At 41.9% G+C, this 15,665-nt stretch overlaps 1 protein-coding gene across 2 annotated transcripts in view; it reads right to left on the bottom strand.

The window, feature by feature from the left end:
* The window catches only part of SEC23A (Sec23 homolog A, coat complex II component), a 73,436-nt gene extending 57,771 nt beyond the window's left edge, over nt 1–15,665 (bottom strand). The window contains exons 1-5 of one of the 2 annotated variants that reach the window (XM_030930000.1): nt 15,442–15,665; nt 7,482–7,723; nt 4,980–5,037; nt 4,371–4,457; nt 3,302–3,538 (exon numbers count right to left, since the gene is read on the bottom strand). In XM_030930000.1, coding sequence (XP_030785860.1) covers nt 3,302–3,538; nt 4,371–4,457; nt 4,980–5,037; nt 7,482–7,702 — 603 coding nt within the window. In that variant the 5' untranslated portion in view covers nt 7,703–7,723; nt 15,442–15,665. The remainder of the gene's footprint in view (nt 1–3,301; nt 3,539–4,370; nt 4,458–4,979; nt 5,038–7,481; nt 7,724–15,441) is intronic. The other variant, XM_030930001.1, reaches the window with a different exon arrangement.

Genomic DNA, 15,665 nt, shown 5'->3' with positions numbered 1-15,665 from the left:
CAGGCGCGATGGTTCACGCCTAATCCCAGCACTTTGGGAGGTCATGGTGGGCGAATCACGAGGTCAAGGAGTTCAAGACTAGCCTCGGTTAACATGGTGAAGCACCATCTCTAACAAAAATACAAAAATTAGTCAGGCATGGTGGTGTGCTCCTGTAATCCCAGCTATCTGGGAGGCTGAGGCAGGAGAATCTCTCGAACCCAGGAGGCTGAGGTTGCAGTGAGCTGAGATCGTGCCACTGCACTCCAGCCGGGGTGACAGAGCGAGACGCCATCTCAGACAAACAAACTAAAAAAAGCTAGGCTGGCCTCGGTGGCTCACGCCTGTAATCCCAGCATTTTGGGAGGCCGAGGCAGAGGGATCACCTGAGCTCAGGAATTCAAGACCAACCTGGCCAACACGGCGAAACCTTGTCTGTACTAAAAAATACAACAATTGGTCAAGCGCGGTAGCTCACGCCTGTAATCCCAGCACTTTGGGAGGCTGAGGCAGGCAGATCATGAGGTCAGGAGATCAAGACCATCCTGGCCAACACGGTAAAACCTCGTCTCTACCAAAAATACAGAAAAAAAAATTAGCCAGGTGTGGTGGCACATGCCTGTAGTCCTAGCTACTCAGGAGGCTGAGGCAGGAGAATTGCTTGAACTCAGCAGGCAGAGACTGCAAGATCATGCCACTGCACTCCAGCCTGGGTGACAGAGCAAGACTCCACATCAAAAAAAAAGAAAAAAGGAAGATGTTTTACATGCTTCACATGTATTACACAATTTAAGTAAAAGGGACTCTACAATCAGAACAGTAAACCATTCTAAATAAATTCATAATTTAATAATAACATTAATATAGCAAACACATGTACAATTCACTTAATTCTCATGACTACACTATAAGGTAAATACCATTGCTATCTCTATTTTACAAATGAAAAAAACTAAAGCACAGAGATTTAAACTGGTTCACTTTCTCTCCTGTCTCACGGAAACATGATTCTCCTCTCCGCTTCCTGTGCTCCTGAAGGAATCCCTACTGTGTCTTCCTAAACCTCACTTTCCTCATCTCACTCTTGCTTTCACTCACCCTCTTTAGTCTCTTTCCTTTCTCCTTCCTCCTTCCTCCTAAAGTACATCTCTTTAACTCAGTTCTCTCTCAAATTCCCATGCTATCTCCTCCTTCATTACTTTCAACAACAAACCTCTTAAAAGAACAAACTTCAGGCTGAGCACAGTGGCTCACACCTGCAGTCCCAGCACTCTGGGAAGCCAAGGAAGGCAGATATACTGAGGTCAGGAGTTCAAGACCAGCCTGGCCAACATAGTGAAACCACGTCTCTACAAAAATACCAAAATTAGCCGGGCATGATAGTGGATGCCAGTAGTCCCAGCTACTCAAGAGGCTGAGGCAGGAGAATCGCTTGAACCTGGGAGGCCTCTGAGTGCAGTAAGCCAAGATCATGCCAATGCACCCCAGCCTGGGAGACAGAGAGAGACTCTATCTCAAAAAAAAAGAACAACCTTCAACTTTCTCTACCTTCTCAAATCTTATTCACCACTTATTGACTAACGCATTCATTACTCATTATCCTCCCCATTTAAGCCTGCAAATTCCCCTAGTATGTTCTCTAAGTTAACTGTAGCACCACTACCTCAGTCTGCCAAGTTTCAAATTAGACTCACCTTCAAAAATCTCTTCCTTCCTTCTTCATTTTGGTCTACCTGGAAGCCTCTGAAGTCTGATTTTACATCTGTCAACTTTATGCCAGGCTTATCTATCATTTTCTAGGGTAACTGTTCTCAACTAGGAGTTGCACCAGAATTACTTAGAAAGTTTTTTCAAAGTACCTACATGAACAACCTTATATTATATATATAAGGTATATATACCAACCATCTCCCAATACAAATAGACATTCACTTATTACTCTCTTACGGACTATCAAAATCTCTGGGCAGAAAAAAAGATGTTCAGCCGAGCAGATGATCCTAGTATGCTACACATAACTCCTTTGCCTTGGAAGAGAATGCTTCAATTTGTCCCAATGATAAAAACCACTAAAATACATATGCAACCATAGTTCATAAACCAAAAATTGTCCAGTCTCAAAATAACTCCCCTTGCCAAACATACTAAAAGTATTTAGTTCCTAAGTGAAACGTTAAGAAACAAAAGCTCTCTCCTCAGCAGCCACCAAGGTGATCGGTTCTTATGAGGAAGCCAAGACCACACTGGGGTGAGGCCCTCACTTCATCAGGTGACTAGCACCGTGTTGGGCAGCACCAGTCCTGCACTTGACCACACCATGGCCTCCATCTCAAGTTCTTCTGCATCTAATTGGACTTCATTCTGCATGACAATGAGGTGACCATCACAGTGGATTAGATCAATGCCCTTGTTAAAGCAGCTGATATAAATGTTGGACCTTTCTGGCCTGGCTTGTTTGCAAAGGACTGGCCAATGTCAACATCAGGAGCTTCATCTGCAATGTAGGGGCTGCTGGACCTGCTCCAACAGTTGGTGCTGCACCAGCAGGAGGTCCTGCCCCCACCACCACTGCTGCCCCAACTGAGGAAAAGAAAGTGGAAACAAAGAAAGAAGAACCTGAGGAGTATGACGATGACATGGACTTTGGTCTTTTTTTTTTTGAGACGGAGTCTCACTCTGTTCCCCAGGCTGGAGTGCAGTGGTGTGATCTCGGCTCACTGCAAGCTCTGCCTCCCGGGTTCACGCCATTCTCCTGCCTCAGCCTCCTGAGCAGCTGGGACTACAGGCGCCTGCCACCACGCCTGGCTAATTTTTTGTATTTTTAGTAGAGATGGGGTTTCACCGTGGTCTCGATCTCCTGACCTTGTGACCTGCCCACCTCGGCCTCCCAAAGTGCTGGGATTACAGGCGTGAGCCACCGCACCCAGCCGACTTTGGTATTTTTGACTAACTCTTTTATAACATGTTCAATAAAAAAGCTGAACTATTAAGAAAAAAAAAAGAAACAAGCTAATATTCTGCGGTTGCTCTTCTTAGCCTTCAGCATGACTCTTCATAAGCCCTTCAAATCTCTAGTAAAAGACCTTTGGTTTGACTTTAAATTTTAAAGATACAGTTAAAAGTGAAGGGTCTTTAATCTGTATAACAATTTAAGGCACTTGAAAAGAAAACTGAGGCCAGAACTGAATTTAAAGCCTTTGTTATAATACCATTATATTAGTTATTCATAATAAAAATTTGTCCTAGAAACATATAGAAAGCATTTATAAACATCAATAGAGTAATGTTCAGATAGGTGAAAACTACCATTCTTGTTGTTTACCTGCAGTTGTTTGGCTGACAAATCTTTTGTTCCTCTGAAGACATAGCTTTTTGAAATGCCTTCACATCCAAGTTCATGAACCTGAACCATTCTCCCAAAAGTAATAAGTCCAACCAAAGCTGTAGGTGGTAAAAGACTTAATGACATCTGCATGGATTCTTTCAGGGCTTGTAAATCTTCATCTTCCATGCAAGTATCAACCACATAGAGGAATATCAAAGGCATCTGAGGACCACGCTTTTAAAAAAGTCACCAAAAAGAAAAAATACATAGTTTAAAGCACAATATACAAGACAGTCAACAGGGAACTAATTAAATAACGGAAACAAAAGTATCCTAGTAAAGCCATTTCAGAAATGAAACAGGTTATTTCTACTGTCATGGAGAGAGATTGAAGACATATCATCAGATGAAAAAGTAAGATTACGAACATTAGGTATAGTTACACAGAGGGGACTTTCACTTTCCATTTTATTTAACTCATGCATAAGGTTTCATTTGACTCTTATAAAATAATTAGTAAACCTGACTTGAATTTTCAGAGAACTAGAAACTAGCCAGGCTGAACAAATTACTAAATGGTCCAAGTGAACCATAACTGTTTTCTCTAAAACATTCATAAAAGATATTACTTCCACACTTAAACATGCAAACAACTATGTTAGGTATTCAGAAAGAAAACAAAAATGATTTCCCTAAGAAGGACCAATGCAAGATTATTTTCATTAATTAGACCTGGGGGATACATTAGCCAACTCCAGCATCATATTGACTAAGTATTTGTTAACTGAATTTCCTACTACAAAGCAAGATTGATACTTTATTGTTTACTGATCTACTCAGTATAGTAAATCACACCACCCTACCCAGTATCTTAGCCACCCATCAAATTATTACAACATAGGAATTACCCTGCTCAAACTGACCTCAACAGTTTACCTTTGAAATGTTCTATCGAATCAATCAATTCCATCAAATTAAGCATGATTGCTTCCAAATTATCACAATTTAACAATTATTTCAGTATAAATTTTAAAACTTTCTTAAATATTTGTTCTTATGTTCTTACCAGAACTACATATTCAATGCTAGAAAACTGAGGTAAAAGTTCAGCAGGCTGATTCAGTTCAGATATACCAGCATAACTAGGTGGAAACTACAAATAGAAAAAAAAAAAAATGTTTAACAAATTATAGGCTAGAAAGATTAATAAAATTTTAAACTGAAAGCATTTCCTGATCATTTAATTATTTTTAAAAAGGCATTTTCATTAAATGAGAAATAATTATTTGTATCTTTTTTTAAATATGCATTTTTCTACATGACTAGTATTTTGGCATTAACATCTGCAATGGATGTTTTACGTTTTTTTTTGAGACAGAGTCTTGCTCTGTCACCCACGCTGGAGTGCAGTGGCGCGATCTCGGCTCACTGCAAGCTCCGCCTCCCAGGTTCACGCCATTCTCCTGCCTCAGTCTCCCTAGTAGCTGGGACTACAGGCGCCTGCCATCAAGCCTGGCAAACTTTTTTTTGTATTTTTAGTAGAGACAGGGTTTCACTGTGTTAGCCAGGAGGGTCTCGATCTCCTGACCTCGTGATCCACCTGCCTCGGCCTCCCAAAGTGCTGGGATTACAGGCGTGAGCCAACGCACCTGGCATGCAATGGATGTTTTCTTACCTGATTCCTTTGGTAACAAAAGTTGCAAGCCCAAAGTTTTGCTCGATAATCCACTTGACTGTTTTAAAAAAAGAAAAGATATATCAGTTCATATTTCAGTTCAATTTTACAAAACTTCAAATTTCAATAAAATTGATTTCTTCCTAAAACATGAACATATTCAAATTGAAAGTAAAAGTAACTTTTAAAAGCCATGTAGTTTTAGACACTACCAATATCTAATTCATACTTTAACATATACAAGTTTACCTAAATGGTGAATATATTATAACTTTTAACATACAGTAAATATTCACTGGGTGCAGTAGGTCACACCTGTAATCTCAGCACTTTGGGAGGCTGAGGAGGCAGATGGCTTGAGTCCAGGAGTTCAAGACCAGCTTAGGCAATATGGTGAAACCCAGTCTTTACAAAAAATACAATCATCCAGGCATGGTGGCGCATGACTGTAGTCCTAGCTACTTAGGGGCCTTAGGTGGGAGGATCATCTGAGCCCAGGTGGTCAAAGATACAGTGAACCAGAATCACAACACTGCACTCCAGGCTAAGTAACAGAGTGAAACCATCTCAAAAATATATATACACACACATATACAGCAATATCAATAAAATTAAAATAATCCTATTTTTTTCTTCAAGTGACTTCAGTAACATCTACACTCAGACCTAGAAAACATTTATTCAGGTCAAAAATATATTTACTGAATGCCTAATAAGTACCAACCATTATTTTAGGTGCTGGTGATACAAGAAAAAGAGAACTGCTCTCATGGAGTTTGCATTCTAGAAAAGACAGACAAAAGACAAGCAGATGCACAAACAAGAAAATACGTTTGGTTTTTTTTTGAGACAGGGTCTCGTTCTATTGCCCAGGCTGCGGTGCAATGGTAGAATCATAGCTCCCTGCAGCATTGAACTCCTGGCTCAAGTGTTTCTCCCATCTTCAGCCTGCCAAGTAGCTAGGACTACAGGCACATACCACCACACTCAGCATATATACATAAAATATATACATATATATACACACACACACACACACACATACATATATATATTTTCTTTTTTTTTCCCCTGTAGAAATGGGGTCTTGCTTTGCTGCCCAGGCAATCCTCCTACCTTGGCCTCCCAAAGCACTGGGATTACAGGCATGAGCTACTCCGCCCAGCCAAAAATACTTTCACATGGTAACAACAGATTAAAGAAAACAAAGCAGAATGTAAGAATGTGTTTAAGAGGGCTGCTTTAAAAAACAGCCTTCTTAATTAGACAACTAAAGTATGACCAGAATGAAAAGGAACCAATCACAAGAAAATCTGGAGACGGAAGAATCCGGGTAGAATGCACAGCTACTATACCAGTGTCAAGGCAGGAATAAGTTTGGTATGTTCAAGAATCAGAAAGAGAGTAACAGGGTTAAGGTATTATGTAGATGATAATAAGGAAAATGGATAATACCAGATGAAGGCAGAAATATATACAGAGGCTAGATCACACAAGGCTTTACAGATCTTGATAAGTGGTTTGGATTTCTCATTCCAAAAATAAGAAGCTACTACTGGAAGATTTTAATAATCTGAGTTTCATTCATAAAACTCTAGCTTCTGGATGGAGAACAGACTGCTGAAAGACAAGAATAGAAACAGGGAGAGCAGGTAGGAGGCTATTGAAATTGCCCAGGAAAAAAGACAGTGGTATCTTGAAGCAGGGTATACTACCAGAGATGGAATAAGAGGCTGTAAGAGACAGAATCTGTAATGTTCTAAGGTAGATCACCTAGATTTGCTAGTGGATTGGCTGAGGGAGAGGGAATGGAAAGAGAAGTAAGAGATGATTCCTGAGACTTTGGCTTAAGCAACAGAAATCACAACATTTTTGTAACATCATGTCACTCAATCATGACTTTCTTTTTTTTTTTTTTTGGAGGCGGAGTCTCACTCTGTCGCCCATGCTGGAGTGCAGAGGCATGATCTCAGCTCACTGCAACCTCCGCCTCTCAGGTTCAAGCAACTCTCTGTCTCAGCCTCCTGAATAGCTGGGACTACAGGCACATGCCACCACACCCAGCTAAGTTTTGCATTTAGTAGAGACGGGGTTCCACCGTATTGGTCAGGTTGGTCTCAAACTCCTGACTTCAGGTGATCCACCACCTCGGCCTCCCAAAGTGCTGGGATTACAGGCATGAGTTACCGTGCCCAGCCAATTATGACTTATCTAATGACACAAGATGGGTTGATACATATCCAGCACCACTATTCAGAAGACACTGATGGGATCTAACAGTTTTTATAGTGACACTCTTACATTTGGTCTCTTTATATTATCAACTCACTACAACTAGAATGATCCTAAAATTTTACAGCTCTCTGGATTTTTCTGACTGTCCTAATTTGAAAAGATTACTATGAACAAAAACAAAGGGATTTTTATAAAAATATGAAAAAAAAAAAACCTTGCATTTTTAAATCTCTTTGCCACATTAGTTTCTCTATATATTTTACTTACCATAAAGGATTCAAAACTGCACGGCAAGTGGTCCTACTACACAGAACAGGTTCATATTGAATAGGTGGTAAGTCAGGTCTCTCTTTCAGTGGTGTAAACAGGGCTGCCACAGGAACAACCATTCTTGTAGCTTCCAGTCGACTTGATGGCCAAACATTCCAACTAAATCGGACTCCATCTCGTTCTTCATTTTGTTGAATGAATTCCAAATAGGTTGTCATTGTGGAGTTTGATTCTTATTTCTGTATCAAAATTTTAAAATATTTTAAAATCCAGGATCCTCTTAAGAAGTTTCAAAATAAGTATGTTTTCCCCCTATTCAGCAATATTAACACATTAGAAATCAGAACTGGCTGGGCACGGTGGCTCACACTTGTAATCCCAGCACTTTGGGAGGCCGAGACAGGTGGATCACCTGAGGTCGGGATTTGGAGACCAGCATGACCAACAAGAAGAAACTCCATCTCTACTAAAAATACAAAATTAGCCAGGCATGGTGGCATGTGCCTGTAATCCTAGCTACTCGGGAGGCTAAGGCAGGAGAATCTCTTGAATCCTGGAGGCAGAGTTTGTGGTGAGCCGAGATCATGCCATTGCACTCCAGCCTAGGCAACAAGAGCAAAACTCCATCTCAAAAAAAAAAAAAAAAAAAAAAAAAAAAAAAAAAAAATCAGGACAAAATGAAAATATTTATCTCAGAAAAAAATTAGCAAGCAACTAATAACAAAATAATTAATGGCTCTACCCAATGTCCAATGTCCATGAGGCCCAATAACAGGTATTTAACACTTTCCTATTCACTCTGAAAGGTGATGGTAAAAAATAGTGTCTTATTTCTTTAAGGGTATATAGGAAAGAAATGCAAAAACAGGGGGAAAACCTAGATCCTATGTTTTCCATATCAATTTTGAAAGTTACATGAATTCATATAAACAGATTTCAAAATTATACAGTTCTAAAACTCACACGGTTTCTATCTAAAAAATAACAAGTTTCCACTAAACTTTATAGAAGAGAATGTTTAATACTATATAACAAAGGCCGGGTGTGGTGGCTCACACCTGTAATCCCAGCACTTTGGGAGGCCGAGGCAGGTGGATCACGAGGTCAGGAGACCGAGACCATCCTGGTTAACACGGTGAAACCCCATCTCTACTAAAAATACAAAAATATTAGCTGGGCATGGTGACGGGTGCCTGTAGTCCCAGCTACTCAGGAGGCTGAGGAGAATGGCGTGAACCCAGAAGGCAGAACTTGAGCCGAGATCACACCACTGCACTCCAGCCTGGGCGACAGAGCGAGACTCTGTCTCAAAAAAAAAAAAAAAACAGAAAAAAAAAAAAAAAAACACAGAAGATACCTCCACAGAATGGATAAAATTTAAAAAAAAAAAAAAAGTATATAACAAAAAGATTTTCCTAAAACTGGGCACTTCTGCTTTGGACAGGTAATTTTCTTATTGTGCAAGTACAGGCTATTTGTGACACAATAAATAAAATGCTTGATAAGTGCTGTTCCCCCAATTCCCCCAATTTATATATCATTTAGACTCTTCTGCAGAAACTTACTTCAGAATATTTTGAACATTCCAAATTATGAGGGCATTTTAAACTCCAATTTAAGATACAAAATTTCAGTATAATAATTTAAGTTTACTAACCAGGGGAAGAGGATGCACTCTGGGAAGGGTCCAGTATCAAAAGACAGCTCCATTTTTACTGTCTAAATGCATAGATAGGATGCCAGCTTTCCTACACAGGCAACAGCTCTATATCATGCTCTCAAACTGCAACAGTGGTTAGTCATGGAAGGAAGCTGAAGAATTTAAAGGTGTGGGATGACAAAGACATTCAAGTGTTATGTAGCAGACATGAAGGAGGTCAAGTTGAAAGAAGTGTACTGTGAACCTAGGGTGCCTGGAAAACCCAACATGGATGTTTAAAGTTGCTAAGAACAATAGTGGGACAAGAAACTGATTCTAAAATTTAAGTGAAGAAAGAAGAGATATTATTTCGGGAGAAAAAGTTAGATATAACAATTTTAATTTTAGAAAAATCTTTCAAATAAGTTTTGATAAAACAAATGACAGAAATTGAAGCTTAACAAATCTAAGCATTCCAAGCAGTTAAGAACTTTCTCTTCTTTAAACAAGAAAGCAAAAATTAAAGAAAACATTGTATTTCCTCCAATCGTGCCAGAATCTTGGAGACAGCTAGAAAATCTTATGCTAATCAAAAAAGACTGTGGATTTTTCAAAGGCGCATAAAGGGTAAAGAGAAATCCCAAGACTAAACTTGTTTAGAAAAGACTATCTTGGGCCGGGCGTGGTGGCTCAAGCCTGTAATCCCAGCACTTTGGGAGGCTGAGGTGGTTGGATCACGTGAGATCAAGAGTTCAAGACTAGCCTGGTCAACATGGCAAAACCCCGTCTCTACTAAAAATACAAAAAAAAAACTAGCTGGGCACAGTGGCATGTACCTGTAATCCCAGCTACACAGGAGGCTAAGGAGGAGAATCACTTGAACTGGAGAGGCAGAGGTTGCGGTGAGCCAAGATCACACCACTGCACTCCAGCTTGGGCGACAGAGCAAGACTCCATCTCAAAAAAAAAAAAAAAACTATTTTGAAGGTAAATATAGAAGACAGCTTTGAGAAGGGTGGTATGAGCTTTCAAGGAAAAGTGTTGAAAGATAATGATAAAACAAAGGTGTGGGGTATTCTGCGGAGAGTTAGAAGATGTCAAACCCCACTGTAACACAGGTGGCAATAAAGAAAAAACAACCAGGATGTGGGGGTGAGGGGGGAATTACAAATCCAGTTTTTAGCAACAGCTTCCATGGTACTATGGAATGTGAATATAAGTTCTAAGACTATGCAAACCTCTTCCACATGTATTATACACAACATAAGGCAAATAAAATTGTGTTTACTACTTAATTGCTCCTATAATTTAAGATCTATGTATACACCTACTATGTACCCACAAAATTAAAAATAAAAATAAAAAATTTAAGGCCAGGCACAGTGGCTCACGCCTGTAATCCTAGCACTTTGGGAGGCTGAGGCCGGTGGATCGCTTGAGGTAGGAGTTCAAGACCAGCCTGGCCAACATGGTGAAATCCCATCTCTACTAAAAATACAAAAATTAGCTGAGCTGGCGGTGGGTACCTATAATACCAGCTACTCAGGAGGCTAAGGCAGGAGAATCACTTGAACCCGGGAGGTGGAAGTTGCAATGAGCAGAGATCGTGCTCTCGCCTGGGCGATAAAGTGAGACTCCTTCTCAAATAAAAAAAAAAAATTTTAATAAAATAAAATGAAATCAGAACAGCAATGACTACATTTGACAAAAAATAAGTCATAAGAAATCTAGTGTAGTTAAGAAAAAATAAAAATTCTAATGTGTCATAAAAAAATAAAATAAAATGCATCTAAAACACATCTGCAAAAGGCATTAAAATAGCTGAAACACAAAACAAAAAATGTTTTGAATGACTATTTTCTCAATTCTCCCAAGGATAGTACATAACTAGTACTCACGTATTATAGATATTTTCTCAAAAATGTAAGAAGTAAACCTATCACTTTATATAAAACTGATAGTATTTTTTGCCAGTGATAAAAATTGGAGTTTTCAAGCAAATATTAAATTGTTTTTTGGTTTTTGTTTTTTTTTTTTTTGAAACGGAGTCTCACTCTGTTGCCAGGCTGGAGTGCAGTGGGGCAATCTCAGCTCCCTGCAACCTCTGCCTCCCAAGTTGAAGCGATTCCCCTGCCTCAGCCTCCCGAGTAGCTGGGACTACAGGCGCGTGCCACAACCAGTTAATTTTTTGTATTTTCAGTAGAAACGGGGTTTCACCATGTTGGCTGGAATGGTCTCCATCATCTGACCTCGTGATCCGCCCGCCTCGGCCTCCCAAAGTGCTGGGATTACACGCATGAGCCCTACCGCTCCCCACCATTAAATTGTTTTAAAACTTGTGCCTGCTACCATAAGCTTGACAAGTTTCTAATATGTAAAGATTTTTCTGATGAGATCAGTGTTGGTATTATTCTAATTTGTTTGATAGTATATAAAGAAATGTATTAACATTTAGAAGATATACATTACTCAGTGAAGCATTATCTTCCAAACGGTTTGTGATGTTAAAATATCATGCAAGGGTAGATGATCCATTCAAAGTGCAGAGTAGGCCAATGAGTTTGAAGGTAACAAAGTTCAAAAAGTTCACTCCTAAACTTTCAGATTCCACACTGCAATTAACTTTTTCTTTTCTTTTTTTTTTTTTTTTTTTTTTTTTGAGACGGAGTCTCGCTCTGTCGCCCAGACTGGAGTGCAGTGGCGCAATCTCGGCTCACTGCAAGCTCCGCCTCCTGGGTTCACGCCATTCTCCTGCCTCAGCCTCCCGAGTAGCTGGGACTACAGGCACCCGCCATCACGCCTAGCTAATTGTTTTTGTTTTTGTTTGTTTGCTTGTTTGTTTTGTTTTTGAGACAGTGTCTCGCTCTGTCGCCCAGGCTGGAGTGCAGTGGCCAGATCTCAGCTCACTGCAAGCTCCGCCTCCCGGGTTCACGCCATTCTCCTGCCTCAGCCTCCCGAGTAGCTGGGACTACAGGTGCCCGCCAGCTCGCCCCGCTAGTTTTTTGTATTATTTAGTAGAGACGGGGTTTCACCGTGTTAGCCAGGATGGTCTCCATCTCCTGACCTCATGATCCACCCGTCTCGGCCTCCCAAAGTGCTGGGATTACAGGTGTGAGCCACCGCGCCCAGCCTTAACCTTTCAATTTCTTAATTAATCCTTCATACAATTCAACCAAAACAATGTATCACAATAAACTGCAGAAACAGATGTGAAAACCCACCTGTCCTCTGTTTAGCCATTTTTTTCTCTCTCTCTTTGGATACTCAATGTTTAAGTTAGGGGTTCTGAAAACAATTGCCTTAGGACCATTAGGAAACCGCAATACGAAAGGTTCCAGGATTCTTAGCAGGAAGACATTCACACACAGACAATAGCCAGGTTTAACTTTCAACTGGTTAACAGGCTGGACTGTATCTCTACACCCTTACTTCTTAAGACATACTAAGTATCACCTGATTGATATTTGGGCACAACTCCCCTTCTCTTCTTCACATTTTTTCCTCTCAATCTCCCTGCTCTAAGATCAATTTGCTTGCTAAATCACATCTATTATACTTCTTACATTCCCACTTTCCAGCAGTAGTTTGAAAAAAGTCCTACCTGTTTCTTAATTGGTCCAATTACTTGGTTATGCACAACACTTCCCTGACTTCCCTCACCTTTCCATAGTAGTAGTCACGCAATCTTAAAATCACGAATTCAAGGACGAAGTTTGCTAGGCTTAGTCCCATGTCCAACAATGGCATATCTGAAATAAAGTCCTTTTACAAGCCAACTTTTCTTTTTTTTTTTTTTTTTTTTTTTTTTGAGACAGAGTTTTGCTCTTGTTGCCCAGGCTGGAGTGCAATGACACGATCTCGGCTCACCGCAAACTCCACCTCCTGGTTTCAACCAATTCTCCTGCCTCAGTCTCCTGAGTAGCTGGGATTACAGGCATGCGCCACCACACACGCCTATTTTTGTATTTTTAGTAGAGATGGGGGTTTCTCCACGTTGGTCATGCTGGTCTCGAACTCCCGACCTCAGGTGATCCACCCGCTTCGGCCTCCCAAAGTACTGCCATTACAGGCGTGAGCCACCGGGCCCAGCCACAAGCTAGCTTTTCATAAAATGATATTATTTGATAAGTACTCTCTCCCCTAATACTAACAGGTTTGCATAAAAGTATTAAACCAAAGAAATATTATTCCACACACTATATTAGAATGCAGACTTAGCATACTAGTCTCTTTTATTTTTGAGATGGGAGTCTCACTCTACCACCCAGGTTGGAGTGCGGTGGCGCCATCTCGGCTCACTGCAACCTCCACTTCCCGGGTTCAGGCGATTCTCCCGCCTCATCCTCCCGAGTAGCTGGGATTACAGGCGCGAGCTACTATGCCCCGCTAATTTTTCTATTTTTAATAGGGATGGGGTTTCACCTTGTTGGTCAGGCTGGTCTTGAACTCCTGACCTCAGGTGATCCGCCCACCTCGGCCTCCCAAAGTGCTGGGATTACAGGCGTTAAGCCGCTGCGCCCAGCCACTAGTCTTTTTTTCTTTTTAAGTGATACAAAACACAAAAGACTATTCTAAAGAAATGTCCGATTTCAGTACAATATACTTTAGTTAAATAATTTTATCATAATAGAGCTAAAAGCTAAGAAGCAAACCATTATGTCACTTTAACCTAGTATATCAAATATGTGCCCAAGTAGTATTTCAAAAGACTTCCCTGGCCAGGCGCAGTGGCTCACGCCTGTAATCTCAGCACTTTCGGAGGCCAAGGCGGGTGGATCAGGAGGTCATGAGATCGAGACCAGCCTGGCCAACATGGTTAAATTCCGTCTCTACTAAAAATACAAAAATTAGCCAGGCGTGGTGGCGGGTGCCTGTTAGTCCCAGCTACTAGGGAGGCTGAGGCAGGAGAACAGCTTGAACCTGGGAGGCGGAGCTTGCAGTGAGCCGAGATCCCTTCAGCTGCACTCCAGCCTGGGTGACAGGGAGAGACTTCATCTGAAACAAACCAAAATGACTTTCCCTATGATAGTTTCTCATATTTAAGCCCTTTTATTCATACCTAATTGAAAATTTACTTGACAAGTAAATTTGCGTTCCTTCCAATTAGATGTATTTTTTAGTAGCCAATTAAATTTGTCTCCTACTTTTCACTTGTAAAATCCTCAATGAACTGTCTTCTTATGATCTCGGACAATTTAACCTCTCTGAATCCTCTGTTTTTCTCATCAGCAAGGTAAGAGACTTGGACTAGAAAACCACAAGGTCCCATCTAACTCTAAAATTCTGTAAATTAGGCCGGGCGTGGTGGCTCACGCTTGTAATCTCAGCACTTTGGGAGGCCGAGATGGACGGATCACGAGGTCAGGAGATCGAGACCATCCTGGCTAACACAGTGAAACCCCGTCTCTACTAAAAATACAAAAAAATCAGCCAGGCGTGGTGGCGGGCACCTGTAGTCCCAGCTACTCAGGAGGCTGAGGCAGGAGAATGGCATGAACCCGGGAAGGTGGAGGTTGCAGTGAGCCAAGATCGCGCCACTTTTGAAATGATGTTCATTCACTACCAGAGGAGGAAAAGAAGGAAAACTTAACACGCACTTATACTTTAATCTAAAACCTTTTTAAACCAAGTTAATTTGGCTAGTTATCCATGGCTTTGGAGGGTAGAGGTTGAGGGAGTTCACGTGAAAACGAGAATTCCACACACCCCCTCCAGTGATTGATGTAGATTTACTATTACTTTCCTCAGGTAGTACCTTAACCACCAAATCGGGAAACACTACCTGCCTTAGAAAGAAAGCCCAATGGGATAGGATTGGTCCTGCTGGAAAACTGAACTCTTTGTAATCAAAACCTAAGGCATTATCTTTACCTAGCTCTTTTCTCCTTTAACCCCTTTAACTTCCAAGGCTGAATTACGGGTGACGTAGTCAACTGGGTTCAAAGTCTAGGACACTCCAGATCTGGCAAGGACTGAAACAGAAAGTCCAAGGGCCCAGAGGCGATGACGGGCTTGGCCCAGGAGGTGGAGATGGGTGGCCCAGGAGGTGGGGGTGGGTGCTGGGCGAGATGCTCCAACCACCGTTTTCCACACGACTCCCATCTTTCCACCGAATCCAGGGGAGCTGGAGGATGAGGCTGGGCCCCCGGCCAAGCGGGTGAGAGAGTGGCAAGCTCAGCGCTCAACGCTCCCCGCGCCGGACCGGGCCTCAGCCTCCGGCACACCTCGCGGGCCCCAGGGCACCGAGAGGGCAGAGCCGGGACCCCCTCCCCCCCCAGGACCCCAGCCGCCAGCCCGCACCCGCTTCCCGCTGCGCACCTGAGGTCCCGCAGGAGCGGAGACGAGGCGGCCCTTACCTCACTGTCCCCCTGCCGGACCCGTCGCAGCCTCCGCTTTGCAAAATCAGTCCTCTCCGCCCAGCAGGAGCAGTCCGTGGCACCGCAATCAGGGCTGGCGCCACCCCGCCCCGGGCCTCACCGAAGACCTCCGCCCGGCCAACATGGCTGGCGCCGCCTCTGCCACGTCAAGAGGAGGGGACGGGG

Source organism: Rhinopithecus roxellana, chromosome 5 (assembly GCF_007565055.1).
Source record: "Rhinopithecus roxellana isolate Shanxi Qingling chromosome 5, ASM756505v1, whole genome shotgun sequence".
Classification (NCBI taxonomy): Eukaryota; Metazoa; Chordata; class Mammalia; order Primates; family Cercopithecidae; genus Rhinopithecus; species Rhinopithecus roxellana.
This window is presented reverse-complemented; position numbering and strand designations above follow the sequence as displayed.